This window comes from Lentinula edodes (genome assembly GCF_021015755.1).
Source record: "Lentinula edodes strain Le(Bin) 0899 ss11 chromosome Unknown C8R40scaffold_6, whole genome shotgun sequence".
Lineage (NCBI taxonomy): Eukaryota > Fungi > Basidiomycota > Agaricomycetes > Agaricales > Omphalotaceae > Lentinula > Lentinula edodes.
In genome coordinates this window covers 100,003-126,717 of record NW_025764312.1, presented here as the reverse complement: position 1 = coordinate 126,717, position 26,715 = coordinate 100,003, and the positions used below count along the sequence as shown (strand labels likewise).

At 46.5% G+C, this 26,715-nt stretch overlaps 12 protein-coding genes across 12 annotated transcripts; 6 read left to right on the top strand and 6 right to left on the bottom strand.

The window, feature by feature from the left end:
- Nucleotides 1–366: 366 nt before the first annotated feature.
- C8R40DRAFT_1158997 (uncharacterized protein) lies at nucleotides 367–1,514 on the top strand (the record flags this gene model as incomplete). The annotated part of the gene is made up of 2 exons (XM_046229816.1): nucleotides 367–644; nucleotides 701–1,514. The coding sequence occupies 2 exons, from the start codon at nucleotides 367–369 to the stop codon at nucleotides 1,512–1,514; spliced, it is 1,092 nt and encodes a 363-aa protein (XP_046089526.1).
- A 308-nt stretch (nucleotides 1,515–1,822) lies between these two features.
- C8R40DRAFT_1066890 (uncharacterized protein) lies at nucleotides 1,823–4,333 on the bottom strand (the record flags this gene model as incomplete). Its single annotated transcript, XM_046225831.1, has 3 exons — nucleotides 1,823–3,141; nucleotides 3,202–4,261; nucleotides 4,304–4,333. 3 exons carry the CDS (start codon nucleotides 4,331–4,333, stop codon nucleotides 1,823–1,825), a joined length of 2,409 nt encoding a protein of 802 aa, XP_046089525.1.
- Nucleotides 4,334–4,841: 508 nt separating this feature from the next.
- C8R40DRAFT_763322 (uncharacterized protein) lies at nucleotides 4,842–6,168 on the bottom strand. The gene is made up of 2 exons (XM_046236150.1): nucleotides 5,283–6,168; nucleotides 4,842–5,220 (listed from the first exon to the last, which is right to left on the bottom strand). The coding sequence occupies exon 1, from the start codon at nucleotides 6,162–6,164 to the stop codon at nucleotides 5,283–5,285; it is 882 nt and encodes a 293-aa protein (XP_046089524.1). The 5' UTR covers nucleotides 6,165–6,168; the 3' UTR covers nucleotides 4,842–5,220.
- Nucleotides 6,169–6,263: 95 nt separating this feature from the next.
- C8R40DRAFT_1167167 (uncharacterized protein) lies at nucleotides 6,264–7,811 on the top strand (the record flags this gene model as incomplete). The annotated part of the gene is made up of 4 exons (XM_046230964.1): nucleotides 6,264–6,489; nucleotides 6,547–6,807; nucleotides 6,867–6,932; nucleotides 6,988–7,811. 4 exons carry the CDS (start codon nucleotides 6,264–6,266, stop codon nucleotides 7,809–7,811), a joined length of 1,377 nt encoding a protein of 458 aa, XP_046089523.1.
- Nucleotides 7,812–9,437: 1,626 nt separating this feature from the next.
- C8R40DRAFT_1038254 (kinase-like domain-containing protein) lies at nucleotides 9,438–10,369 on the bottom strand (the record flags this gene model as incomplete). The annotated part of the gene is made up of 2 exons (XM_046223740.1): nucleotides 9,438–9,733; nucleotides 9,790–10,369. Coding segments are annotated over 2 exons (876 nt in total), but the record flags the coding sequence as incomplete, so codon positions are not given.
- Nucleotides 10,370–12,010: 1,641 nt separating this feature from the next.
- On the top strand, nucleotides 12,011–12,912 carry C8R40DRAFT_1167165 (uncharacterized protein; the record flags this gene model as incomplete). The annotated part of the gene is made up of 2 exons (XM_046230963.1): nucleotides 12,011–12,616; nucleotides 12,673–12,912. 2 exons carry the CDS (start codon nucleotides 12,011–12,013, stop codon nucleotides 12,910–12,912), a joined length of 846 nt encoding a protein of 281 aa, XP_046089521.1.
- Nucleotides 12,913–13,605: 693 nt separating this feature from the next.
- Nucleotides 13,606–16,478, top strand: C8R40DRAFT_1158995 (permease for cytosine/purines, uracil, thiamine, allantoin-domain-containing protein; the record flags this gene model as incomplete). Its single annotated transcript, XM_046229815.1, has 17 exons — nucleotides 13,606–13,674; nucleotides 13,728–13,792; nucleotides 13,932–14,144; nucleotides 14,206–14,291; nucleotides 14,348–14,453; nucleotides 14,506–14,589; nucleotides 14,654–14,761; nucleotides 14,822–14,913; nucleotides 14,983–15,035; nucleotides 15,118–15,170; nucleotides 15,270–15,336; nucleotides 15,394–15,531; nucleotides 15,588–15,691; nucleotides 15,747–15,805; nucleotides 15,875–16,038; nucleotides 16,336–16,360; nucleotides 16,396–16,478. 17 exons carry the CDS (start codon nucleotides 13,606–13,608, stop codon nucleotides 16,476–16,478), a joined length of 1,569 nt encoding a protein of 522 aa, XP_046089520.1.
- Nucleotides 16,479–17,225: 747 nt separating this feature from the next.
- Nucleotides 17,226–18,301, bottom strand: C8R40DRAFT_763172 (uncharacterized protein). The gene has a single exon (XM_046236149.1). The coding sequence runs from the start codon at nucleotides 18,168–18,170 to the stop codon at nucleotides 17,340–17,342; it is 831 nt and encodes a 276-aa protein (XP_046089519.1). The 5' UTR covers nucleotides 18,171–18,301; the 3' UTR covers nucleotides 17,226–17,339.
- Nucleotides 18,302–18,584: 283 nt separating this feature from the next.
- On the bottom strand, nucleotides 18,585–21,400 carry C8R40DRAFT_1263259 (6-phosphofructo-2-kinase-domain-containing protein). Its single transcript, XM_046233858.1, has 10 exons — nucleotides 21,108–21,400; nucleotides 20,864–21,046; nucleotides 20,635–20,702; nucleotides 20,462–20,578; nucleotides 20,312–20,335; nucleotides 20,231–20,251; nucleotides 20,112–20,174; nucleotides 19,814–19,969; nucleotides 19,322–19,736; nucleotides 18,585–19,247 (listed from the first exon to the last, which is right to left on the bottom strand). Exons 1-10 carry the CDS (start codon nucleotides 21,331–21,333, stop codon nucleotides 18,796–18,798), a joined length of 1,725 nt encoding a protein of 574 aa, XP_046089518.1. The 5' UTR covers nucleotides 21,334–21,400; the 3' UTR covers nucleotides 18,585–18,795.
- Nucleotides 21,401–21,494: 94 nt separating this feature from the next.
- Nucleotides 21,495–22,695, top strand: C8R40DRAFT_1066883 (uncharacterized protein; the record flags this gene model as incomplete). Its single annotated transcript, XM_046225830.1, has 3 exons — nucleotides 21,495–21,761; nucleotides 21,887–22,040; nucleotides 22,172–22,695. 3 exons carry the CDS (start codon nucleotides 21,495–21,497, stop codon nucleotides 22,693–22,695), a joined length of 945 nt encoding a protein of 314 aa, XP_046089517.1.
- Nucleotides 22,696–22,854: 159 nt separating this feature from the next.
- C8R40DRAFT_762950 (uncharacterized protein) lies at nucleotides 22,855–23,904 on the bottom strand. Its single transcript, XM_046236148.1, has one exon. It carries the CDS (start codon nucleotides 23,560–23,562, stop codon nucleotides 23,014–23,016), a length of 549 nt encoding a protein of 182 aa, XP_046089516.1. The 5' UTR covers nucleotides 23,563–23,904; the 3' UTR covers nucleotides 22,855–23,013.
- Nucleotides 23,905–23,975: 71 nt separating this feature from the next.
- On the top strand, nucleotides 23,976–26,131 carry C8R40DRAFT_1246423 (uncharacterized protein). The gene is made up of 8 exons (XM_046233638.1): nucleotides 23,976–24,005; nucleotides 24,079–24,288; nucleotides 24,338–24,698; nucleotides 24,807–24,952; nucleotides 25,031–25,362; nucleotides 25,389–25,826; nucleotides 25,884–26,033; nucleotides 26,086–26,131. Exons 3-7 carry the CDS (start codon nucleotides 24,376–24,378, stop codon nucleotides 25,947–25,949), a joined length of 1,305 nt encoding a protein of 434 aa, XP_046089515.1. The 5' UTR covers nucleotides 23,976–24,005; nucleotides 24,079–24,288; nucleotides 24,338–24,375; the 3' UTR covers nucleotides 25,950–26,033; nucleotides 26,086–26,131.
- The last annotated feature ends 584 nt before the right edge of the window (nucleotides 26,132–26,715 follow it).

Here is a 26,715-nt window from a genome sequence, read left to right as displayed (position 1 = left end):
CGGTTTTCCACCTATATCGAACATTTCTTTTCTATACTTCTAAAGCTCCTCGTATTTTACTCACGCCGACGTCACTGTATAAACTCTATAATCTTTACCTCTATTTCTGGATCTGTATCGATATTTGTGCCTAGGAGTTTGTTTCCCAGTCAGTAGATTGTAGTTAGTTTCATGTAGCGCATTCAATGTATCTTGTTAGTTTTTGCGATTGAGATGTGGTGTATGACGCTGCTTATTTTTGAAGGGTCGGATGTCAAAAGTATCCATACAAAAGGAGTCTTAGGAGAGATTGCAAACAGCGCAGGCGCTAATTGATCATCCTCTTTCTTTCCATTCTTTTATTTTGTTATTTTATATCGTTTTGTAATGAACATTCAAGAAACTTCGGCGAAGGCCTCTCTGGACATGACAACTTTATTTCACACCGACATATGGTTCAAGGACGGGAACATCGTACTTATCGCTGGGTCTTTTGCATTCAAGGTTCATAGTGGGCAATTAGAGCGCCACTCGGAAATGTTCGCTGGAATGCTCGATGTCCCCCAACCTACAGTGCAAGACGTGTTAGATGAATGTCCAGTAGTCGAAATGCACGATAGCCCAGATGATCTGTACCACTTTTTGATTGCGTTGTATGATGGATTGTGCGTGTACTTTAAATCTTCAATCTCGCATTTATACTCAAAAAAGTTAAATGTAGGCAAGTTCCCTTCCCTCGCCCAGTCATGTTTGCCCATCTTGCCGCCGTCCTTCGCATATCTACCAAGTATATCGTTTCGCATCTTCGACATCAATGTTTAGCACGCCTCAAATCTGATTGGCCCTCTACCCTAGAAGGCTGGGATGCCAGAGAGAATCAAGCTTCGAGCCCCAGAGGATGCTACTCTCCCCGGCAATATACAGCACATCCTATTCTCGTCATCGAGCTCGCTATAGAATTCGGTCTGAACGAAATCTTACCTAGCGCATTCTACGATTTATCAAGATACGGTCCAAGCAAGATTATGTATGGAACTCCTGGGATCGGGTCTGTCTTGAGTTCTCCAGGTATCGAACCTCGCCCCGTTTGTCTGTCCAATCAACTCCTGGTACGCACTCTTCAAGGCCGCGAATTAGCACAAAACTATCTCATCAATTTTCTCTCATTGCATCTGGAAACTCGTCAACCGTCTTCCGGATGCTGGTATCGTAACTCGTCTCCTCCGTCCAAAGCACACCCGTGCGCTCAAGCCTTTCAGCAAATGTATATTGACATCTTCCGATGCATTGGAGGAGTATCTATCGGACGTGATGCGGATCCTTTATTCACACTTTCCCAGGGAATGGATCGATTAACGAGGCCAGATAAGAGTGAAGGCGAACGGGCTAAAACTTTGATTTGCGGATCGTGCAAAGTAGAGCTTCTCAGCGATTGTACAAAGGGTCGGGAAGCTGCTTGGGCTCTTATACCTGAATGGTTCGGACTCGTTGAGGAATCAAAGGATGTGAGCAATGATGAGAATCGTGTTGACTAGTATTTTGTAGCGCAACTGTAACTACACCTTGCTTTTTGTACAAAGAATGAACGATAGGCTAGGTCAACTTGAATGAAGTCGCTACTAGTCTTTTGATTACCATACACAAATCGTAGTGCCATGACTTCGTGGTTGAGCGGAATATTTTGCACTCCGACGTCTGGGTAGGAGGAAGCTCCATAATTTTTGCTTTGGGAGAAGAGCCACTTAGGCTAGGTCGTACACACTAACAACATGATTGTGATATATTCAGAAAGAAACTACATATACATTCCTCTCAAAAAGGATTAAGGCATGTCTGCCAGTCATCACAATCCTCTCAAATATCCCACAGCAAATCCGAGTAAAAACCCACCGACGAGCACCATACCTGTTGGCCATAGTCCTTTTCGAAATTGAAGAGAAGACGACGATGAGGGGACCTCATTATCGACACTTTCAACTGAGTTTGTACTACCCAGAAGCTTGTCGTCTGCGGACTGGTCCTCGTCTTCGAACCCACCTGAGATAGATAAACTGTTTGCTACTCTAGATGACACAGAAAATATCCTCCGTGTGGCCGCCCGAATATGACCCCGCAATGGGGCGAGAACAGAAAGGGACAGAGCTACGAAAGAAGGAAGATGCAAAGGATTGAATCTTCCGGTGTCGAAATCGAGTAAGAAAGGTGTCGGATGTGGTGTATATTTCTCAGAAGCGTGGTAGGGAGGGCCGCGGGAGCGTGCACGAGAGGAATTACGGGTCGAGGGAGGGCGGAGAGAGATAGTAGACGAAGGAAAGGGGAATTCCATGACGAGCGGTATTGGCGGAAGAGGGGGCGTATCGGGAATTTCATCCGCTGATATGAAAAGGGAATCTGAGAGTGAGAGGGAGGAGGGCATCGTCGAGGGAAGAGCTGACGATGGGGGCAACGACGGGGATGTAGCAGGAACTGGAGAGGAAGAGGAGGAAGAGGAGGACGGTCGAGCAAAAGATGACCTCTTGAGACGAGATTGCTTGCGCGCTTTCAGTGTACCTAAGCGTGGTGCGGAAGAGGAAGAAGGGTCTGACGATTGAAATCTGGCAGTGCGGAGGAGCTCTTCGTCAGAATCTTGTTGCGAGCCAATCTCGCGTGGTTGCAGAGAATACGCGTCTTCCCAACTGGCCTCCCACTGTGCCTTAAATTGCCTCCAGCCACCGCCAGAATTGACATCATGCCGGTTCGCTGAAATGGACGTGTTGTCTTGATTTTGTCCGAATGTGGGACCATCACCTTCATGACCTCCCCGAGTACGAGCACGACGCTTCGCAATGGATGTATCATCTAGTCGCGTACTTTCCATGAATGTGTTTCTGCGGACGAACCACCTCGTAGATTTCTCGGCAGCTTCTGCCTGTAGCCGTTGTGATACATCAGGTCTTATTAAGAGCTCATGGAGCTCCTGTACACTGGAAACACTGAGAGCGGCGGTTGGTATCAATGGCGAATTCTGCAACGAGGAAGATAGGCGACGTGCTGTCGACTGGGAAGATGACAATTCCTTGTCTGGGAAAGCAGATGCGTTGGCACGAAGGAGATAAATAACAGGGACAAGAGGTGATAAAGCCTCGGAAAATTGTGCAATTTCATGTTTGATCTGAACGATGACTAGAACACAATGTTGCCTTAGTGAATGGTCATAAATGGGTAGCGTGGTTCAAGACGTACCATCATGAGATATTTCCGACGTTAATACTACGGCAGTGAACAGTTCGTTCTTGACGAACGCGTCAATCACTGTTGCAAGTACTGTTTCCATGTCCTGATCTGCGACAACAGAATGCAGTTCAGGCTGATAGCCTCTTGCCGCATGTAAATGAAGTGCGTTAGTCTGCGACACCACATCGTCGAAATCTTTCTTCACTCTTTGGGACAGATAGGGTACCTGATCACCTTCCATTATGGAAGGTCGTCGGAGATCCGAAGGTGCAACCACGAGCAGACGAAGAACATCCGATGCTGAAGGAGCCTGAGAGTGGGGTATGGATGGTTTCGGAGGATGTGGGGTTTCCAAAGGATAGTCATGAACAACACTCGGTAAATTCAGGGCTTCTGGGAGCATCAAAGATGGAATGACCAGCTCCTGAGTTGCTCGTAGACTTCTAGACTCCCGGTCTTCGTTGGAATCCTCATGTGAGTCCTCCCCGGGACCGTGTGAGGCAACGGACGCAGGGGAACTAAAGAAAAAGGAAGAGGTGACGGATGGGAAGGATGATTCAGATTCCGGCTCCGATTCAGACTCGAAATCATGGTCAGAGAGGTCTCTGTATGCAGATTCGGGCAGTCGCTGTGGCGCAAAGGTGTTAGATCGTTCATTCCTGAACTGGGGCGGCAGACTAACCGCATTAATGCCAATTCCATGGCCGGTGACAGATGGGGATGAGACACTACTCTCGTATTCGAGAAGCCTAGTATAATCAGATATGTGAATGGTGTCATACTGGACTGAGGTTGTATCAGATGATGATAGTGGATCCGGCATACTGAGAATACTGGCACTGGCACTCGAAGGAGGTGAGACGGACGTTTTGTCCTCAGCATCTGGGCTCGATTCCCCTCGGACGCTAGGGAATCTGGGTAATTCAACATTCTTTGACTCCAATGTAAGGTTAGCAGGATCTGCGCAGTCAGAATTGTTCAGAATTCCAGGTTGGTCGATGTGTTCCTTCTCTTCAGAGTCGATATTATTGATTAAGTGCGGAGCTGCTAAGGGGACTTGTGTAAGTTGCTGGATAGTACGTTGAGAAGGTCACTCACTATGATCACTTACAACGTCCATTCTGAGCGCCACCGTGTCCATGATACTATGGTAAACAGATAATATTCAATATTGCGATGGCACATATAGTTATAAAGGTACATACATCTAGACTACTCGGATTTGACTTCGATGTGGGATGAAAGTTTAAGCCTAGCCAGAGTCGATGGTTCCCAGCGTGATATATTTGATTGTAAGATGGGCTAGAAGAGAGCGAGCCTATAGCTGGAGCCACTTTTAACGAATCCAAAGTGCAGGGTTGAAATACCGAGAGAAGGAAACAGCAGAGAAGGAGAGAATAACTCCAAGAAGGGGACAAGGCCAGGGTAGCCGAAACGTGGTGTGTAATCGCCGACGGCTTGATAATGCGATCAGATAAAAAAACAATCAGATAAGATAGATAAGAAATGTCCTCGAACGTACATACTTGTATGTAGTCAAACAAGTTAAACTTAAAGACATGTCAGAGGTACATATGCATTACGACGGAGTATCTCATGTAAGTACACTGATTTCGAGAAGACAAAACGTGGTTCGAGCAGCAGATCGGCTGGTCTCCGCAGGTTTGACGGTTTGACGTATCAAGGACTGTGAACCAACCTCGTGCTGAAGCTGAAACTGAAGCGATTATTGGCGACCAATCTTCTTCATACTCAATCGAATTGCAGTGAGCAGGACATCACCTTGGCCTCGTTGCCGCATCACAACCAGGGGTCAATGGTACCGTTTGGAAATGATGAATGTACATAGGCCTCAACAATTTGAATGCCAGTAAAGACACCTTTGGTTGACAGGAATGGTGTCAGTCCACCACGAAGGTTCCACGGTGCCAATTGAAGGCAAATTTCAGCTTTAAAGGCTGGATACATGTGTTCCGTGGACATGTCTACGTTCGTCTCGTCTCGTTGCAGTGAAGCATAGTCAGAAGGCTGAGAAGAAGAGGAAAGGAAATCAGAATGAATGTCAGAGATTGATGGAAAGAGGAACATACTTAGCCTGTTTTCTCATTATGCGCTAACGCTTTGACTAGTTCAGAAACCTCAGAGGACACAGAGATGCCTTTTTGCTTTGAACGCTTCAAAAGTTTAGCGGCCATCTTTATCCATCTACCTTTCCCTTTGCATAATTCCAGGATAAGAGTTTCGCGCGCCAGCGACGCATGTCGCTTAGCGTTCTGAGGTTCGAGAGCAATGATATAATCCAGGTAGCCTTTTTCAAACTCCAACATCAAATCCAAACTGCTTGCCGGCTTTACTAGCCGCACCATTAACGGGAAGACCCGTTCGACCACTTCAAAGAAGTAACCCTTGGAAGAGGCTATCTTTACCATGCCGAAGATCGCTTCAAGGTCCTGAGAAGGCTTTCCAGAGCGATAAAGGGAGCCAAATAAGCGAAATGGGTTTCGTTCGCTAGTTTTGACAATATGTTTGGCAGGTATGAGGTTTAACCAGCCGTAGAAAGCATGATATGTTGCAGGGGAAAGGGTGTTGATTTCTCCGAGAGCAGCATCAAGAAATAACATGTCGTGAGGAATATCCTTGCCCTGATCCTGCAGCCTGCAGCGCACGCGATGGGCGGTAGTAAATTTGTTTTCGCGAATGAGTTGGTGCAAAGTTTCGACAGTTGGATCAAACATCAAGGCATGGTCATTAGAGAGCCAGTGTTCGTTCTGGAATTGGTCGTCGAGCCATGATATCGGCTTATTTTGATGAGGAAGGGGTTTTGTTGGAAGAATTACAGGAGGAAAGCGTGAAAGACGCCGAACAAAAGCTTCTGGCTGTCGAAAATGAACGTGTTTCGGGCGGCCAAGCAGAGAACACAACGGCCGCATGCATATGTAGATGTCTCCAGCAAGAAAAATATAAGACAACATGACCTCGACGCGAAGATTTTCCCTTATCTTATCTTGCTCCTCAGAATTCTCACACTTATCTACTCTTTTTGGCCTTAACCTTCCAGCTCAAAAATCTGGATGAACCGCCTGTCGAGGCAGCTTGCCGCGTCTTCACGGCTGTTCCGCTCCACAAATGTCCTCGTAGCCAGAACTCCTGCGACTGTATCGTCTCGCACCTATGCCAAAAAACGCTCAGGGCCTCGTCGGGACAGCGCGAAGCAACCACATCCTGCAAATTCTTCCGAAATAAGGACTGCTCAAGTCGCACCTAATACTCGCTCTGAGGCTGCTGCATTAGCAAACAGTACGAGTGTTTGATTTTAGGGACGCTTTAATTTGCTCATATCCTTCTCATATGTAGAGCCAGCAGTGGATTCCGACCGTGTAATTCAAGTCAGCAATCTGGATGAATTGCTTGAAGCACTAGAGTCTCAGGCTGGTCAAGAAGCGCTGCTTATGTTACCTGAACGGGCATCGCAAGAACTCAATCAGCTTCTGTCAGAAGTCGTGCAAAGCGACGGTGAAGGAGACGCTCATACCATGCACGCCGTGGCGCAACTGCTTTCGATGTACAATCTCAAGATTGAAGTAAATGTTCCGTTACCTGGAGTACATGAGGAAGGTTAGTACCGTTTGCAAGGCAGAACTTTGTCGAGCTCACAGTATCATTTCATGAAATAGTTGTATCTAAAGAGCAGGAACTTCAACGAACAGCGGGCGGAGAGGACAAAGCTGAGGCTGACGAGAGTGGGTATTCTATGTAACAGCTCTCTTCCACTCAATACTAATCGTCCATTTGTAGCCGCTGAAACGGAGCAGATCATCAAACGTCCCTTCCCCAATCTCATGTCTCCTGACCCTCTCATGGATTCCCGTGAAGTCCTTGATTTAAATCCCACCGCTACAAATCCGTTCCATAACCGCGTCATTGTGCGTAACCACCGCTCGATTTTCCACGAAGCCATGGCTCTCGATGGGTTCAATTTCGACGACCCTAACTGGACACCAGCGAAATCAGACCTGGCTGACGAAGAATTGCAAGTCAACGAGTCCGCTGGTCTCGAGGGATACCCTGTCGAGCAACTCATGAAATTTGTTCTTGTGCGACGATTTGTCGTTCAACAAACTGGAAAGGGGAAAATAGATCATCACCAGTGCTTTACCGTTGTGGGTGACGGTAACGGTATGGTAGGACTTGGTATGGGTACTGATACAGAGCCTACACACGCTTCGAACAAGTCACACATCGCTGCGATCAAGAACATGGACTACGTCGACCGCTTCGAAAACCGTACTATATGGACAGAGATGTCGGGTAAATTCCGTTCCACCCAAATTAAAATGCGACCACGGCCTATGGGCTTCGGCCTACGGTGTCAGCCAATCCTACATCAAGTGCTGAAAGCCGCTGGAATCAAAGATATTAGTGCGAAGATTTGGGGTAGTCGGAATCCCATCATGATTCTGCAGGGTGCTTTGCAAATGTTACAGGGTGGGCACAATCCGTTGGGCTTCGGGAATGGCATTGGGGGCAAGGGGAAGAGGTTGACCAAGGGGATTGGTATGCGAAGCAAGTTTCAAGTAGAGCGCGAGAGAGGAAGGAGGCTCCATGATTTCCGAAAGTAATTTATCTGTTCAAGTCACGATTAGTGAGCAAGGAAGTCGTCGACCCGTCATACACCTTGATGCACACGGTAGGTTCGTCTGCGTCTTGTGTGGATCTATAATACAGTTATTTTTACACTTCAAGCCACGGCGGAAATTCGAATATAGAATACCACCAAGGAAGCCAATTTGCGCTTGGATCGTTTAAATTGCTTTGATTCCCTTTTGAAGATGTATATATGGGGGATGGCATAAAAGTGTGTATGACAAGAGAACGTGAAGAACGTATACGCAGCACTTCGTATCGTATCGTAATTTATTTATGCACATAAAACATGTTATTGCTAGATATATAAGCCCATCGAACCAGCAGCAAGCATTTAAATAGTCTGCTCAAGAGGCAACGGAGGAATAGAATAATTTAGACGGAAGGAACCAATGACGGAGGGCAGGTGGCCTATTGTTGGAGGATTTCCGGCAGTCCTTCGATTGCGGAATGGTATTGATCTTGAGAGACTTCGTAGGAACGATGGCCGACCAGTGATTCGGATACGTCTGAGGTACTGGCGGTGGCGGGAAGAGTTCAAACGACGTAAAAACCTCAGCGGGGCGAGTCTCCACCTCCTGAACCATTGAGGTCGACGAGACCACTGATTCACCAGAATTCTGCCCCGAGGAATGACGAGGAAAAAACTTGAGCGGTGTAAAGAGTGTCGCTTTAAGCTTCGTTTCGAGATTCTTTCTCGTGGGAGATAAGGATCTTAAAGGGGGAGATACATCGGCTATGTTCGACATTAAGAGAGAGAAAGATGGCTGACTTTCTGGGGGATGATTCTCTTTCAATCGTGAGGATAGCTCAGACCATTCAATTGGTTCTGGTGAGGGAGCGGAAGAACGGTTGTCAAAGGACATGTTGGTCGTAGTGTATGAATTTTTCGCTGAAGAGAACATCGAGGAACTTTGAGAGACCTGAGTAGCTGAATATTCCCAAGCCGTGGGGGATGCCATTTCTTTATCTTCCGTGGGGCCGCGATCTCCTAGCCGGACTGACTGAACGACTGCGATAGGATTAGACATTGAGCTGCCGAAGAATGTTTCGGCTGCGTAAACGTCTGAGGGATATTCTACTGCGGTCTGCATAATCGACGAGCCTACGGAGCCACTGTCTAAACTGTTTCCTCGAAAATAAGGTGGACGCACACAGCCTGTGTCGATAATGAGAGGTTTCCGCTGAGGGAGAACTGCCCGTCCTCCAAAAGTGAGGTCAAAGCTGTTGGGCGTTACAGGGTATGACGCGCCAGATTCCGCAGAAACACAGGGTGACCGCATCGAGGGTGGAGTTTGTGGCCTGGTGTGTAACTCACATCGTTCTTCCACCATGCTGTGTCGTTGATAGCCAGGTTCGATATCGGACCTCATGGCGTAAGCGTCATTGGGAAAAGGAGAATAACCAACCCAAGGTGAATCGATGGCTGAATGACTAGCAAACACGATATCTGACGAAAAGGATTCTTGACTCCAATGAGACTTGAGCTCCGCAGCTTGCGATTGGATTGGGGAATGCTTGGTCGATTCGCTGTCTATCTCTATACCACTTTCCCATCCACATTTCGCCATACTCCCTTCAAAGATTACGGTGTCGGAATAGAAAGTGCTCACATCCTCCAACGCTACACGCAACTCGGGGATTGTCATGCGGTCTCTCCAGTCGACCTCGAGCATGCGCGCGAGAATGGCATTGACTTCTGGGGAGATGGGCAAAACAGTGGGAAGGAAGTTTTGAGGGTCACGAAGATATGCCTGGAAGGTGGGATCTGATACCGACGCTGACTTCCAGGGGTTTCGTCCTGTCGCTAGATTCAGTAGAATGATACCCAACGACCAAATATCGTTGAACATAGGTGAATAACTCCCAGTCGGAGCGAATTCCCCGCCTTGGCATTCTAAATGGAAAGTAAGGAGTCAATACATTGCTGAAACTTGGAGAGAAGAGTTTTACCTGGGCTCATATGGTATACGCTGCCTGTACGAAACTCTTCGCTGACCTTATCGGTAGTGGCTAAGCCAAAGTCGGTGATAGCGACTCGCAAGCCATCGTCATAACAGAGGACGTTTTCGGGCTTCAAATCGCGATGATAAATGCCGAGTGAGTGACAGTATTCGACAGCATCGAGGAGCTGCAGAAAGACATGCTTGACAAGATAGTCATTTCCGAGATAACGGCAATTATGCAGGATCTGGTGAAACAAGTCGTGATCTGGAGCGTAATCCATGATGATATATGTACAATTGTAGTCCTCAATGACCCGGTGTAGAGTCACAACGTTCGGGTGTGCGCTCGCAAGCTGATGAAGGGCGATCTCTCGTATGTGTATTTGTCGTTGACGAGCGGATTGCGCAGCAGAGCGATGGAGGAGACATTTGACGGCGTAAGACTTGGGTGAAGAACAACAAGTCTCTTCGGCTCGGTATACCACACCGTACCCGCCTACTCCAAGGACTTCAACAAGTTCCAGAGAGTCTTCGTCAATGATAGTCCCGAGGGGAGGGTGGACAGGAGAAACGTCGTTGCAGAGCATGGCGAAGAAGTCTACAGCACAAAACTCAGCCACTGAAACACCGGGAAGAAGGTAGAATAATAAACAAGAAGGTTGCGAATGTAATATTTAAGGACTGTGGATGTACAGAATGCTACAAACGTGACTGACATTCCAAGTGTGCGTGGGGAACATGAGGTAGATGCGAACAAATCACTTACGGTGGACGTTCCGATCGCTTGAGCTTCACGTTGGAAACGCACGAAGCAACGAAGGAGGCGAAAGTAGCGACAATGAAGGACGACCTTAAGACAAGAATAACACAGACAGCACTATCCTTTTTAGGCTTTTCCAATAAAGCACCCAATGCTGATTTGAAAATGTCTTACTCCCGGATCCGTGTGCAGTTCCGATCTGCAGATTGGGGTCAATCTGGAAGTATGTATTACAAGTGATCGAGCAATCGGGTTTTTGCGTCAAGCTTTCGGTGGCCCACCTTCGTACCTGCGTCCATACATGAGCAGAAAACACGAGAGCATTCGGCTGATTGATAATGGTCATTGGAGAGCGCGCTCTGGGTGCAGCTTGGCTGTGTTGAGAAGATCTACCGTGTCCATATCGGGTACGGCCCAAGCCAATCGATAGTGTCTTGGTTCAGACAGGGGCTGGTTGCTGTACTTTGAACTAGACATCCTGGAGTCAAGATTTTTGATACGGGAGCTGTAATACTTGCTAAGCTTCGTGAGGTGACTATGGCAAGGTTCAAAGATGAACCTTTCTACACCTGGCATGCGTGGAACCGGAATATAAGGGCTCAAAGACTGTACAAGAAACTGGCTGGAGGGACGTCGATATTTCGTCATTGATTTTTGCAACTCCAGCAGTCGCAAGGAGCTGCACAGAGGCTTTTGTAAAACGGTGCGAACTGGTTGGAGATTACGGTCATCCCTATAAAGTCGTAGCCGAGTGCTTTGCCCCATGAGATAACAAATACTCTTAACCTGAGATAATTGGTTCAAATTCGTGGTACCCACAAAATGCCCGACTGAATTGGATGAAGGCTGGTTGAAGATCCTCCGTGGAAGTAAAAAGTAAATGCTGTGATAAGAGTTGATAACAGGCGCTTTCAATCGACACATTTCAACTTCAACGAGAAATTGACCCAGGCTTTATTCAATATGGTCAAGGACGGCGAAGATGGCACTTGCAATGATCCCATTATCATCCTCAAATTACGGTGGAACGTTGACGAAAAAATTGGTTTTCGAGTGTTTCTGGGGCAAGAGCAAAGAGGCGTTCCAGCTGTATACTTATACTTCAGTAATATGACATCTTTCTCAGGGAAATGCCTCGTGTAGATGCACAAGTGGCCGCTGACCGGTACTAACCCTTGAGCTTGACCTTGGGTCTCCAGGACCATTGTCGTTGGCCGTTTGCTGTAGCCTGTTTTGGAAAACAAGATGGGCAATTACACATTACCACGTGATTTCCGGAAATACTTAAACGAAGTCACAGGCCTAACTATCTCTTGCTTGCAACCTTCAATTTGAAGACTTATTTTGCTCTAATTTGCTAGACCAGTGCTGTCTCTTATCTTTATACAAGGGCACTCTTCATCTCCTCATCCTTTTCATTTCCTTGATTATCTTGGTCTGACATACATCTGTAATGTCATCTACCACCATGTCCTCCCGAAGCTTCACCGTTTTCGTTGATACACCGGCATCGGAAGAGACAGAAACCAAACCAAAACCGACGACTAATACCCGCCTTTCTCGCTCCCTCTCGGAATCCTCTCTTTCCTTGGGCTTGTCGCCCATCTACACCACCGACAAGGAAAACTTAGACCCTCTCACTGGCGAGCGAGTTGGATCCTCTACTGCTCTCGGCAAAAAGCGCAAGGGCAGCATCAGCGTTCTTGCAGTCAAACCACCGCTAGAAGTGAAGTTGTCGAAGGGAAAGGACGTGTCCGCGTCAGAGGCACAACCTGAGGCTAAGAAGAGAAAATCATCCGTCTCTTCTTCCTTGAGTTCGAAATCAAAATCGAAGAAGGAACTGAAAGCTCCTGGCTCTGGGAAGAAGTCGGCGAAGAGGTCCTCCCGCAGGGCTTCTCCCATGCCTAAGCTTGACGAAGAAGTTGAATCGGACAAGGAGCAGACTAGGGTCAATCAGGCTCTGATTAATTCGAAGTGCTATGACTTGACAGTCAAGCCTCTCGCAGATGTTTCCGAGGCGTATGAGATGGAGGGCGATTATACTGAAGAACGAGAAGTTTTTCAATTTGTCAAGGTCAGTCTATCCACGTCGACATAGCATACCTCAATACTCACCCAGTCGACTTTCAGGAGCCCTCTGCTGACCCGGAGATCCGTGACTACTTTCCGTCTAGCTCCTTATCGTCGTCGACGACCTTGCGCGGATCTTCGCCTGCCGAATTAAAAACTTTTTCAACCCCCGAACGCAAGCAAATCTACTCTGCCTTTACTTTCACATCGCCGTCTCCCACCAGCGAACGCATTGCGAAGAGCAAACGCTCAGCCAGTATGCCCCCTCTTGATTTTGGTGTGCACGGCAAAAGCTCATAACTCCTTAATCTACTGCACCATCTACATGATATATCTGCACTTGTTGTACATTTATGAACATTTTATCCCCTTGCTCTCATCTGCACTGTTCCAAATACGACACGTTGCATTTTGCTGTTCATCGACGTCGCTTATTACCTCGTGTTTTCTGCATCATCGAAAAATTTTACTTCATGTTTTTCTATTATTTCGTGGCACATATGTACATATTCATTTTATTCTTACCCTTATAGTATCTATTCCTTACTTTTCGCGATTATCATGCCTGCATCCATACATACACCCCGCCTACACCACTACATCGGGTTCGGACGTCATTTGGTATATGAGGTTTGTTCAAGTTGTTGCATTTTTTTCTCGCATCTGTCTTTGTACTCCTCTACAACTGTCGACTACGCAAGCAAAAACAAATCATTTTTCTCCGGTGCTTCTGCTTGCTTCTGGTGTTCATAAATCGCCGCGTGACGTCAACTCGTCTGAGTATCAGTGACACGTGATGGCGTTGCTTATCTTTCCACGCGCCACTCCCGCTCTTCGATGTTCGTATTTATTTTCATCTCGTGGTCTTATCTTGCGTTGATGCGTTCAAAATGGAGCGAGTGTTGGATACATACTTAAAGCAGGACCGTTATCAGGCCCAATCTCTAGACCACCCCAAAGAGGCTGATAGATTTTCATACCCGATTCAAAACGATGAACATCATACGAAAGCTCGAAGTAGAGCACTCAGATGGGACGACCTACTCTCAAATGTTTCTTACGGTTATATCAGCTCTTCTACGTGATTGCTGTCTTTCAAACTCATTGAACGATAGAATGAAGATCTTCTTCCCGTTCCTCACGCAAAACAGACCTGGAAACACCGTAATTTCATTGCCTTGTACGTTCAAATTTCGATTGCTATATAATTTCGCTACTCAGATATACACTTTTAGCTGGATCGCTGACAGCTTCAATGTCAACACGTATGCCTACTCCTCATGAACATTGCTTCGTATAATTTGAAAGTAAAATGACAGTTGGATGATCGCTTCTTCAATGATTCAGGCTGGACTATCCTGGTGGCAAGCTTGGATCTGTGTATGGATTGGCTACGGAATCGTAGCGCCTTTCATTGTTCTTAATGCCCGTCCTGGTGCAATCTTTCACATTACCTTTCCGGTCGTTGCCCGGACAAGTTTTGGGTTATATGGAAGCTTGTGGTGTACATTCAATCGGGGGGCCATGGCTTGGTGAGTCGTTCGTAAACTCGCGTCATTCAATACCACCTGATGTCAATACTTCCTTCATCAGCGTTTGGTACGGAGTACAAGCTAGCATCGGGGGCTCGTGCATGTTTGTGATGTTGAGGGCAATGTGGCCTAGTATTGACAATATCCGTATGTTCTTCCTGAACCCTACGTCTCAACCGTTGGTAGACGCGATTCGTCTTCAGCAAATGGTCTCCCAGATTCTGCAGGAATTACGACTAAGGAGATGTTGGCCTTCTTTTTGTTCTGGTTAATCTCTTTGCCTGCAATCTGGTTCCCACTTCACCAAATGTAAGTCTCGCGGGTATTATCCAGTAAATGACACCTCAGTTGTATCATCTAGTCGTCACCTCTTCACGGTAAAAGCTATAATCACTCCAATAGCAGGTCTGGTTTTCTTTGTATGGTGTATAGTGAAGGCAAAAGGGTGCGTTACATCGCAAACACATGTTCGACCAAACCTTACTAGCTAGTAAAAATCATTTATCCAGTGTAGGTCCAATCATCCGTCAACCTGGGACAATGCACGGGTCTGATTTAGGATGGGGAATGGTCACCAACTTAATGTCCTGCATCAGCAATATGGCTACTCTTCTAACGTCAGTGCTCTTCTCTATAGCACAATGCCTCTTCAATGAATGACAATCTATTTGTTTCAGCAATGCACCTGATTTCGCCTCTCGCTCGCATAGCCCTTCTGCTGCACTTTGGCCTCAGCTACTCTCTATCCCTTTCAGCTTTGCAATTGTCAGTTTCATTGGAATCATTGTCAGCTCTTCCTCACAGACGATCTATGGAGAGGCCATATGATCTCCGATAGATCTACTCAACATGTTTCTTGACAATTCTCCCTCGCATGCGACTAGGTTTGGAGTGAGTCAGATCTAACAGATTCACAAAGACCAAGCTTGGGAAAGTGTGAACTCTGACAATAACATATTCACCCCACCCATAGGTTTGGTTCATTGCATTTGCATTCATTATTGCTCAGGTGAGAGTATTATCTGAGTTTTGAGTTTCCTCGTGACAAAAAAAGCTTCCAGATCGGGTATGTGGTCTGCTGGTAGAGGTGGATTATCTCAGTCAAATCTAATTCCGAGACAACAGAACCAATATATCCGCTAATTCAGTTAGTGCTGGATGTGACCTTACATCTTTGTTTCCTCGATTTATCGTGAGTTGAAATACTCGAATCTTTTTTCACCGTTCTTATTCTCTTTTTTGAATCCAGAACATCCGAAGAGGAGGGTACATCGCAGCGATTGTGGGGTACTGTATTCTACCCTGGAAGCTTTTAGCCAGCAGCAACGGATTCACTTCATATCTTTCCGCTTATTCTGTCTTCCTAAGCTCCATTGCCGGGGTCATGGTGATCCCCGATTTCTTTCATCCATGGCGGAAGTGACATGCTGAGATACTGCACAGGTCACTGAGTACTATTTTATCCGGAAAGGACATTATCGAGTCACGGATTTGTACGACACTAGAAGGAACGGATGGTATTGGTACACATATGGCTTCAATTACAGGTGAACAATGAGCGTCTATGGCGTATTCAGGCTTATAGAGACATTCCTTTGGCAGAGCCTATGTAGCGTATATAGCGGGTATCCTCATCAATGTGGTTGGTTTTGCGGGAGCAAGTAAGCGTTCTGTTAAAGGCTCGCTGATACTACGACTAACACCGGCCCAACCCTTCTTTCAATGCCTAGCGGGTCGAACTGTGCCGATCGCTGCCACACGGATTTATGAGATGTCTTTCTTCACGGGATTCGGGATATCGACAATTGTCTATCTCCTGCTCAACTGGGCGTTCCCAGTCCTTGGAGCGTCCGAGACTTTTGAGGAAGTAGATGTCTCTGGGTGGGACTCACAGGTTGCCGATGACTTGAATTCGACGGATAGCCGTTCTATGAAGGAAGAACTTGAAAGGGAAGATGAACAAAATACCCAATAATTACGTGTCTACCGAAAGTTTGATTGTACATGGAAAACATAGAATGGCTTGCCACTTTTTACGTGATATTCAAAGATGATTATCTGGGAGTCGAAGGCTGTCGAAGGCCTAACTTGAATATCGGCCGCGGCGGGCAAAGTGAAGAATTATTAATGACTGCCTTGCATTTGATTTTCGATGATTCAACATCGAACTCCTCGGCTAGGTAACCAAGAGCACCTTCGGCACGATAGTGAGGATAGTAACAATGTACATTTACTAATACAAATATCACAGACTACGTATTAGCACAATGGAATAAGAATAATATAACACTGGAGAATCGCGGACTGCGTCAGCTACGCTATCGCTTACAATGATTTTTTTACTACGAGAATGTAGTCCAATGTACATAGCAGTGGGGTAAGATCCAATATCACATGTATGAAAGTTGTCAGTTATTGTCCAGGGACCAGTATCTCCTTGAAATTGATCACTATATGATGCCCATGAAGGGACGGCCATTGCCTCGCCACAGAATGTGTGAACATGACCTCCTTCTCCAGATTGCACTCCGACATCTGGATCTCCAAACGTTCCGTATGTGGAAACACGACACTTGCCCACCTCAAAAAATCATCGGTGGCTCCGGAAACTCGGTACTGTTTGAGGACCAAACGTCGTACATGTGATAATATAGACCTGGTGGTGATGGAAGACCTCAGATAGTGTCGGGAACTGACAAGCTCGGTCAAGTTGAGCCCGAAAAGGTCGAAAGGAATCGTTATTTGAACAATTGAAGAACGGTTGCATATTAGGGCAAGGAGCTGCCAGAATGTATTCTGTGAGTCCCTGAGGCGTTGATTCTGGTTCGGAAACCTTGGCTGTGCCCCGAAACCAATCACATCGATGTCTAGCAACGAAATTCCCGACCTTCCTTTGCGGCAGATTTCGATGGCGCGTAGGTCACGTAGAGTATTGGGCAAAGATAAGAGGTAATGCAATTGTGACATGGTTCCGAAGTCTCGATGTTAAATTGGCCATTTGCACATCTAGGTGATTTCGGGGTTACGATAAACTGTTCGCCACAGGTTACGCTACGCAATTGAGGGTGGCTAATCGCGAAGTCGACCAATATTTGGATGTCGGAAGCCTGAGCATCATTTTGGATTTTCCCTTTAAGCATGCGCCGCTGGAGGTAAGGAAGATTTCCATAGAACGAAATTTGCTGCAGGGAAGAGTCAAGGGAGCCGGAGTTTTGGCAGAATTTGGGTCCAGTTTTGTGAACAGCACGCACTGATGGAGTTTATGCTCGAGGAGGAATGGAGGAGTTTGATGAGCCAGTTATGGTATGGCTGAAGAACCAAGCTTTCGGAGATAGTGAAGGTCTTCAAGGAATGGTCATTCGGAAGGTCAAACCCGTAGTATGGTTTTCGCATCAGGGGCATTGCACCTCCTATTTGGAAACAGTAGCATCGAAGGCGTCGCAGTTCACCAATTAGATCTTGGAATACCTTCCCAAAACGAGATGCTAGAGAATGTAGAATGTGATCTCCGTGCGACGAAGGCTTGGTGAATTTCAGATGAATAGAAAACAGTGGCTGGCCCTGGCGATCTCGTGAAATCGCTTGCAATGTATGTACCAAGACACCCATTTGTCGCACGGTTTCTTGTGGTGATGGTGAGAATGCACAAAATAGAGAAGTGATATTCAAAAGAGAACCAAGAACGCTCGATATGTCGAAAAATTCATCGAAAGAACGAGCGTTGCCTGGCACGGGCTCGCGCCATTGGTCCGGTAAGCCTTGAGCCCCTAAAATGGTTAGGTGAGAACGTTTAGCGTCATATTCTTTGAGACGCAGATAGCGACGTCCTGCGATTCGATTGAACAGCTGGCAAGTTTTGGCTAGAGGAATGAGGGAGTCAATTTCCGTTTCATCACAGATATGGGACAATAGCTCCTCGGGAAAAGTGAGGAGCTGAACCATATGTGATGCGTCCTGTGTGTGTTTAATTGTGAGCAAAGCTGTGGACAGTGGTGATATAGGACCCACGTTAGTCTTGCTCGCCATCACAGAGGGGAAAAAAACGTCTAACGTTGTGGAAGTCAAGACAAGACTGCGACGGGCCGTTCCTGGAACTGGAAAGCATGCTTATGTTATTCTCTCCGTACAGTTGTACCTCTTCCCGCTTTTGAGTCGAGCAATTGATTTATTTATTTATGGAAGACTTGCTGCGCATTGAGATACCGTGTACAAACTAGGCTCCACTGTCGTGGACTGCACCTTGCTTGGGAAAGGATACATTTCACTTAAGTTGAGACTGAAACTGGTATGGCAGGAACTAGGGAATGATGCAGGATTTATGTATTCTGAATGTCTTTGTCAAAGTGTAGATTTTAGTTCAAGTATCAAGCAAAAGACAGTGCACATAAGGTGCACTGCAAAATATATGCACTTCAAAAGCCTTGTTAATTCGAGTACTGAGGAAATAACGCGGTGTAGCACACAAGGTGCGCCGCAAAGCGCAGAGTTCACTTCAATTGAAGCCCAAGATGTTTGTAAATGTTTTGCAAAAGTATGAGGCCAAGCACAGCCAAAATGTGCCTGCACAAAAGTACTTAAATTCCGGAGTGCAATAGACCTTGCAAGCAAGGTGATTATAATGAGAACATTCAATTAGAAGACTTGAAAAAAATTAAACCACTCCCAAAGCACTGATACTAGCCTCCGGCTCCCGTGTTACCGCATTCGTCCTCTTTCCTTTCGTATCCTCTGCATAATTCTCATAAAAATTATTCGGATCTTTCTGTTCTCCTATCCCCATCCCTACTCCATTCACGCCTTCCGCAATGCCTCCCCCTTCTCCTATGACCCCCTCCCCCGTAACGCCGCTACCCCCACTACCACCCAAGCTTTCATCTCCTCTTCTCCCTGGACCGTCCCAAAAATGGAAAGCTTTACAATGTACACCGTAGGAGGCTGGGACAACTTCGAGGAGGTCACCACGGGCGATTTCGATAGCGGGTATTTCTGATGCTGGGAGCCCAATAAGATACGCTAGGAGACATCGAATGACGGAAGCATGGCCGATGATGAGTAGATCTTCTTTTTCACGTTCGAGTTCGATGAGGAGAGGTTCGATGCGGACTGTTTGAGTGAAGAAAGTCAGCATTACGAGATGAATATGTGAGGGACGAGGAAAGAAAGGCGAAAGTGCTCACCGCTCAAATCATGATAACTCTCCGCCCTCGGGGCTCTAAACGAATACGGGTCTTTGACGAACCTTTCCCAATCTTGAGGGTAATACTTCCTAGCTTGATCAGGTGTGAGCCCGTCCCAGATCCCAGGGTTTATTTCAGACATTTGGGGTTTTTCAATTACTTTGATGTTCAGATTATTCGGGGTTGGTGTAGAAGTTGAGGTATGAATAAGAGGAGCAGGAATACTGAGACCCGAAGCAAGAGTAGGAGGAAGTAGTTTACCCCCGTCAAGTCCATGATGTGGTATGACGGAGATGGGTGTGGCGTGTCCGGGAGTTGCACTGGGTGTAGCGAGGTTCGAGGAAGAAACAGACGCAGCAGCTTGAAGGAAAGGCCAAGCAGTATGGTGGGCTCGTCTGCGAGTTGATGTCCATATCTGTACGGAAGGTAGAAAAGTATGAACGAACAAAAAAAATCTGAACTAAGAGTCCAGTTCGGTGTGGACGAACGTACTACCAATCGCTGATCACCCGTCCCCAACCCTCTCTGTGCGAGATTCTTCGCTCGTCGCTCGATCACAAAATCTTTGAGCCTTTCGGCGTATTCCCACCCTGCGGGAGATAAATCCGAGTCGGCTTTGTAGGAGTGTTCGATGAGGGATTGACCAGACTAGGATAAGGTGTGGCAAAATTAGCGATCTTGTAACATGGATATACAAAAGAAAAATACAGAGTTAAGCTTGCAAGCACAAGGCCCAGAAATACAGATAGACGAAACGATGGAGAACCGGGAGAGTGAGGGAAAGACGTACTCGAGCAAAGTATATTGTTCTAGGCCGGTTGTGGATGTTCATTAGGAAAAAGACAATTCGGGACTATTCCGTCCGTACATCAGTTTCAGCATTCGTAATGAAGAGCAAAGAGGACGTACTTGTAGATATCCTTTAATGTTCTATCATTACGGAGGTGAGAAAATCCTTTTCATCTTTCGTCGTGATCGATAGATACTGACGTTAACCATGATTTTCTCTCCAACCTATCGAGACGGGATGTGATTAATTAGTATATTGAAATAAACAAATAGACATGGAAAGAATGTTGGAGGATAATGCATGGTTATAGGATAAGAGAGAGGAAAGAACAAAAGGCAAGAATGACATACATTGATAATCCTGATGTAAGGCCAATCCTTCTCCTCAACTGGATCGTAGTATTCCTCATGGTCTCTGATTCTTGTGTAGTAGTCTTCGACAGCTTTGTCGGGGTCCCAACCGCGGTACTGTGCAAAGAGATAGGTTGAGAGATAGGTCAAGATAGGCGCAAAGAGCGACGTACGTCAGGAGAAGATATCTTGACGCTCCGGATGTTAGCCTCGATAATTTCTTTATTATCGCACACGGATTCTATAGAATCAGCGTATGAGTCAGCTTCCTTGCATCCATAAAGGGTATACACGGAAATCCCGAAGGCAAAGATGATCCACGAAGATGAATCCTTATCGATTAAGACTCGTGAAAACAAGACGACGAATCCAACAGCGCAGATGATAGAGGTTAATGCCCACCTAACAGAATGACATGAATGCCCTTATTGTGAAATCTCTCTGCCAACTTCTGCCTCGCCGCCCTAGTACCGTTATTTGCATCGTATATTACAACTTGTCCAGTTTTGAAGAAATCCCAGATCTGTTGTTCACATCCATCGGAGACTTTCTTTCGCAGGGCAATTGTTTCTGGGCTCTTCTCGCCTGAAGATACATATATTATTAGCTTGTCATTGTCTCGATGAGTTTCGATAAGGTCCCTCACCTAAATGGAAGTAATCCGCCGGTAGCTTCTGTGCTCCACCGAGAGTCTTTCGACGATAATCACCTAGACTGACTACTTGCGTCTTCACGCCCATCCATCGCAAATAACGTTCTAAAGATCTAGAAACGTGAGTCTTTCCACGAGCGGGGAGGCCAATGGTAAGGACGAGAATCTTTCCGGCGTGAAAAAGAAGTCCAGAGTCGGTTGTATAGAGGGGAGCGACCATAGTGAGAAAAAAGGAGGAAAAAGGAGGGAGGAGAGGAAGGTGGGCGCTAAATCGAGCCAATTGCGAATATAGACGCCGGTGGGCAATTGTCAGTTTATTAACTTTTCTAAATTCCTCTAACGACACTCTCCTCATCTCGCCTGCCGGTTATTTGTCTGGTCATGCACGCGTCTTCCTCCTTTCAATACCGTAGCACCGCTTCTTCTTCCTACTCCTCTTCGTCTTCCCACCACTACAGCAATACACGGTACAACTCGTTCCACGGGCCAAAGCAGAGGGTTCTGGGGAATTGGCAGGCAGGCAATGTTGCGCCTGCATGGCGGTCTAGTGCGCAAGGACAATCTCAATCGCTCAGGAGACAACAGGCCGCTGGGAGTAAAATTTTGTTGTCTCAGCTGCCGTTGGATGTCGGAGAGAAAGAGGTTGAGGTATGTTGAACTATTCCAGTGCTTTACGGACCGACACTAATTAAATTACGACCTGCTCACTTTTGAACGATCTCAACTCCTAATTCACCTGGATCTCATGTCCCCTCAAACTTTAACGAACAAAGGAACTCTTCAAAAAGACTGTAGGACCACTCAAAGAATCGTTCATTATATACAACAACCAGGGAAGATCCAAAGGAATGGCGGTAGTTGTGTTTCAACGACCAGGAGATGCAATGATTGCAAGGGAGAAGTATGATGGAAAGTTCGTCGATGGTCGTGAGTATCACTATTTCCTTGTTGTTTCTGCCAATTATATCTGTCTACTTTCCTTCGACAACTTGTGTTCATTTTCCGACTCAGCATATTGATCAATTACTTCTTTTACTCGTGTCAATTCGTATTCGTAGGCCGTCCAATCAGAATCGAACTCGTCTCAGATGGCCCAGCTATCCCTACAGGCCCTTCTTCAAGCTCATCATCTGCACCTCCTGCGCCTTTGTCACTTATCGACAGATTAGCCAAGGCGACGACACCGAATTCATCTACCCGAAATCCGAACCCCCCAAACCTCCCAACCCACCCAAAGCATTTTAATCACCCAAATCATCAACTTCCGCGTCAAGCAGCAGCGGCAGCTTCCATAGCAGCCGCAGGGCGCCCGAAACCCTTCTTTCAATCCACCTTGACTTCTTCTACTTCCCATCCCTCTACCTCATATAATTCCTCGCATGTCCCCGGACCTACAACTTCTATATCAAAACGCAGAACAAAAAAGGGACCGAAACGTCTGAAAAAGCAGAATGTTCATATTCAGTTCCCAAAGTTCACCTCGGGGCATGTGACGAAACTGGGGAAGTCGAAGGAAGAGTTGGATCGGGAGATGGAAGATTATAGGGCTGAGGCAGATGTGGACTTTGAAGATGAGTACTAGCTGTGATAACGTGTTCAGTTCTCTTCACAAGGACCATGCTGGTGTCAACCGTCATAAATAGGCGAAATATTACACTCTTATACTGTGGTCCAAATGCGACCTACTCACAGTCTGGGTACATAATGGATAAAGCGATAACTCGCTATCACTCATGTAGTAGACATCCAGAGCTAAGTCATAGGTGATCAAATTCCCGGTAGACCTTTCAGGCCGACAAAAACCAACTCCTCACTGCACTTCCTTCTTTGTCCTTGCCGGTGCTACAACGAAGTCAGTTGCGCCGAAAAGGAGATGACAAGAGATACATACACGCATACATTATAGCACAATCTTGGTGTCACTGTCCAGGATTTTGTTCCGTCTAATACTGGCTTCAGTCCGAATACCCAGCTCAAATGGAACGTGAAAAACCTTTGGATAAACTAGGTTGCCATTTTCAACCCTTGCAACGAGAGTTTTTAGGCCAGCAGTCCTTATCTCCCCAGTAACAGGGACAGTTGTCCGAAAAAACCATCCTTGATAGAGATCATACTCTGGTCCATGTGGTCCTTGTTTTTTGAACGAAACCGAGAAAGGTTCATGGTCTGCCAGCCTTGTAGGATATCCAATCACCTTGTCAATTTCGAAGTATGCATCAGGGCTAGTCGGGTGCAACACGGGTAAAGCAATAGTCAACACTTCTTCGACTAGTGCTTCGCTAAATTTCTGAGCAGCCTCCTTGAGTGCGCGTGTTTCCGGCAGGTAGAACACCGTCGAAACGCAGTGTAGCATGCAAGACTTCTTCTCGACGTGATTTCTGGCCTCGGGTTTCCAACAACTTCGAAACTGTCGATTGTTGTGCACCGGAAGAGATGGCATGGTCGACATCGGGTTGTCCCGCCAGGGAAGACTGAAACGGATTGAACTGTCGTAATGACCTTTCTTGGATTTTGACACTCACCGGAGCAGCAACTGGTATTGCGGTCGTTGATGCTGTGAAGAGAAAAAGGGAAAAAAGACTGCGAATCAAGATGAAGCGGTATTTGAACACAGGAGCACCCCGGATGTCGGTTTTGGTGGGCATGGAAAGGCGAAGCATGATGAGGCCTTATTGTCGATACGAATGTGGGCTTCTGAGTCAGAAGTAAATGCAAACAACAAGTTGGGCAGCGGGCGGCGGAGAAAACGTTGCCTTATCAGATTTGGACTAGAAAACGCGTTGAACGTCTATGTATGATCATGAGCGCTCACTGTCATCAGCGACAAGCGCTCTGGGAACTTCGACTAGAATTCTTTAAAGTTTCATTACCTCTATATGATCTAACTCAAAGGTGCTAGCTCGCTTCCCTTTACTGTCATGACCATGGCTACGTGGCTGACTGCATTCGCCCTCATCTTCCTTAGCTTAGTAGAACACTCGTCGACTAGAGCAAAAACCGCTTTCGAGTGTTTCTCAATCCCTGGATTCTGCTCATTCTGAATTACAAGACTAGTTGAATAACCATGATTGCTGGGACCTGAACAAACCATCCGCCGATAACTCTACCGCAAACCTCGTGTTCTCGACTGTCAGTTCTCTACTACAATCCATTTCTAATTCACGGTATCGAAACGGTTAGTATTATACGTGCTAGTTCTTGTATTTCCGACCTAAACTGTACAGGGTACACCATTATTCCCGGGATCGTTCAATCCAGGACCATGCTTTATCACGGTCGAGGAGATTCGGACATCCTTACCATGGACTGGGTCGCATTTGAGCCTGAGTCGTCCTACACTTTCTGTCGAATATTCGGTGGAGCTGAAAACTGTTGGCTTCATAACTTTGTGGTTGACCGTCCTCTTCGGGTGCTTTACTTTGATGGATCTGGTACAGCGCTAGCGGCATTCCCCCTGGGCTCAATGGATAATCAGGATATCTTCGCTTCGGGCGAAATCAAGCCCGACATGGCACTGAACGAAGGATTAAGGAGTCACAAAGTGTGCGAGTGGGCGTTGAAACTGGGATTGGATGGGTTTATCAGGTAAGTTTGCCAACTGGTAAGTATGATCACGGCTCTAATTTGTCTTCTCAGGACTGGCGTAATTTAGTGAGCAGGATACTAGAGATCATAGAGCATGAACATTCTCAGCCTGAACGTTTTTCAACGAGATAATGCTCTGCAATTTTGGATCGGTGAAGCTCGTCTCTTCTCAGCATTTGAAATCAACGCCGCCGACTTCAACATACATGCCAGCGCCCTCGGGCCCTATGAAGATACCATCATAATGATATACGGTGCCCATAACGACCTTCGACGCAATTCAAACAAACACTAAAACTCCTGGGTCCTTTCGACTATTATCCTGGCTTAAGTCATGTTCAGTTTGTGCCGTTCTACATTCAACTCCATTCCGCCTTTCATTCCGTTCGGTTGGATTCCGTTCCTTCATCATTCCGTTGCATTCCACGACACAACACTAGCTCCGTCGTTGATTAATGTTCGTTCTGGTAAACCTAGATTGGCCCATCGTTTACTCGGTATCGAAGAGGATGATATTGTGCGGGTGAGGAAGTACTTGGAGGAGCAAATCGCAGAAACACCGTGGTCCTCTTTGCAGCCTGAGGCCGTCGAACACGGTATCGACTGGCCTGATTACCTACATTCCATCATCAGCCTGTACGGAAAACCCCTCGAAGACATATGGGTCATCATAACTCTACCTGGCCCCAGTCCGATATTCAACTAAATAATCAGGATACTCAAGTGAAGACAGCTTTCCGACTGATTGAGTACACTGTTCAACGATTCATCTTGTACTCTGTGTCCCCTGTCGGGAACCCTTCCGATTTTGCTTGGGCTTCTCCCATTTACAAAGAATGTGCATTATCCCACACTTCGTCCATCTCAACCACGTCACGTACAAAGTCGGAAGCTCTTCTACGTAATGCGGTGGAAGGAACGACGCGCGAACTATGCCGAGTTTTAACTAAGATGTGGGCAATGGGCGTCCATGAGGGGTTAAGTTCCCTTTTTGACTCTCCAATGTCATCCGCACATCCTCTTGTACGGAATGCAGTTTTGGATGCCTGGAAACTCGAGCTAGGATATTTGATACAATGGCTTGACTGGAATGTTTGGATTAGGTGCAAGCCTGCATGCGGTGAACAGGTGAATATGAAAGCTCGCTCGACTTCAACGAATTCATGATTTATCTCTATATTCTAGGAACCGTGTTACATCCCAAATTTCCCTCTCAGCATAGAAAAAATTTTCGCTGCCAGTTTGGCGTGAAGACGACCCAAAAACTCGGTGCTTAAGGACTGTACCTCCCTATATCTATGTCGATGATTACTAGCTCAAGCTATATCCCCAATGGTAAGTCAGACTTGCTTATTCCCTGACTCTTGCTCATTTTCTAGAACTTCAGTAAATGTTTTCGGGACCCCTCGAAAGGTCTAAGGGTAAATAGCAAGCACTGTGAAATATGAAGTGTTCCTCTTGGTCCAGCTCCTCCTTGCCGCCTTACAAAACCGGTTATGCTGTTCTTATCTTACTCCGAGGCTCTGAAAAAGTCATCCAAACCCACGACTAACATACCATACCGGCAGCTGTGAAGTTGAGCCCGGGATATATTGGGATTGGAATGTAATAATATTGCTCAAGCCTTGAGTAGGGTTACTAATTATGACGGGGGCTTCTTGTTCTGAAAAGGCCTTCAGTATTACTCACTCAACTCAGAACTTTTCGACATCTTATTTCAGCGCTCCCGCTTTCTGGTATGCTGTCCACCTTACTACCTTCATTCCGCATGTTCCCGGGTAGATCCCCTATGTCGATGTCCCGCTCACAGATGCCGTTGTTTTTTGAGGCCTGAAACTACAGATATGCTTTACCAACCGCTATACAGTATAGTGTGGGACTATTGATCTCGGCAGTCTATTTCTTTCGAAACGGCTTCAACCAGAATGAGCACCCAAGTAGATGCCGACGAATCATCGACGCTCTGCCTCCATCCTCCAGGTTCCGCCCTACTGGCGCCGCGTAATTATCTGATTTT

Coding starts and splice junctions, on each gene's coding strand:
- C8R40DRAFT_762950 (XM_046236148.1), bottom strand. CDS start 23,562: ATGTCGACCATGCCATCTCTTCCGGTGCACAACAATCGACAGTTTCGA.
- C8R40DRAFT_763322 (XM_046236150.1), bottom strand. CDS start 6,164: ATGTTGTCTTATATTTTTCTTGCTGGAGACATCTACATATGCATGCGG.
- C8R40DRAFT_1246423 (XM_046233638.1), top strand. CDS start 24,376: ATGCTTTATCACGGTCGAGGAGATTCGGACATCCTTACCATGGACTGG. Junction 24,953..25,030: donor TACCATCATAATGATATACG/GTGCCCATAACG, acceptor TCCTGGCTTAAG/TCATGTTCAGTTTGTGCCGT. Junction 25,827..25,883: donor AGCCTGCATGCGGTGAACAG/GTGAATATGAAA, acceptor TCTATATTCTAG/GAACCGTGTTACATCCCAAA.
- C8R40DRAFT_763172 (XM_046236149.1), bottom strand. CDS start 18,170: ATGGCGAGCAAGACTAACGTGGGTCCTATATCACCACTGTCCACAGCT.
- C8R40DRAFT_1263259 (XM_046233858.1), bottom strand. CDS start 21,333: ATGGTCGCTCCCCTCTATACAACCGACTCTGGACTTCTTTTTCACGCC. Junction 20,252..20,311: donor GAGAGAAAATCATGGTTAAC/GTCAGTATCTAT, acceptor CCGTAATGATAG/AACATTAAAGGATATCTACA. Junction 19,970..20,111: donor GAACAATATACTTTGCTCGA/GTACGTCTTTCC, acceptor ACCTTATCCTAG/TCTGGTCAATCCCTCATCGA.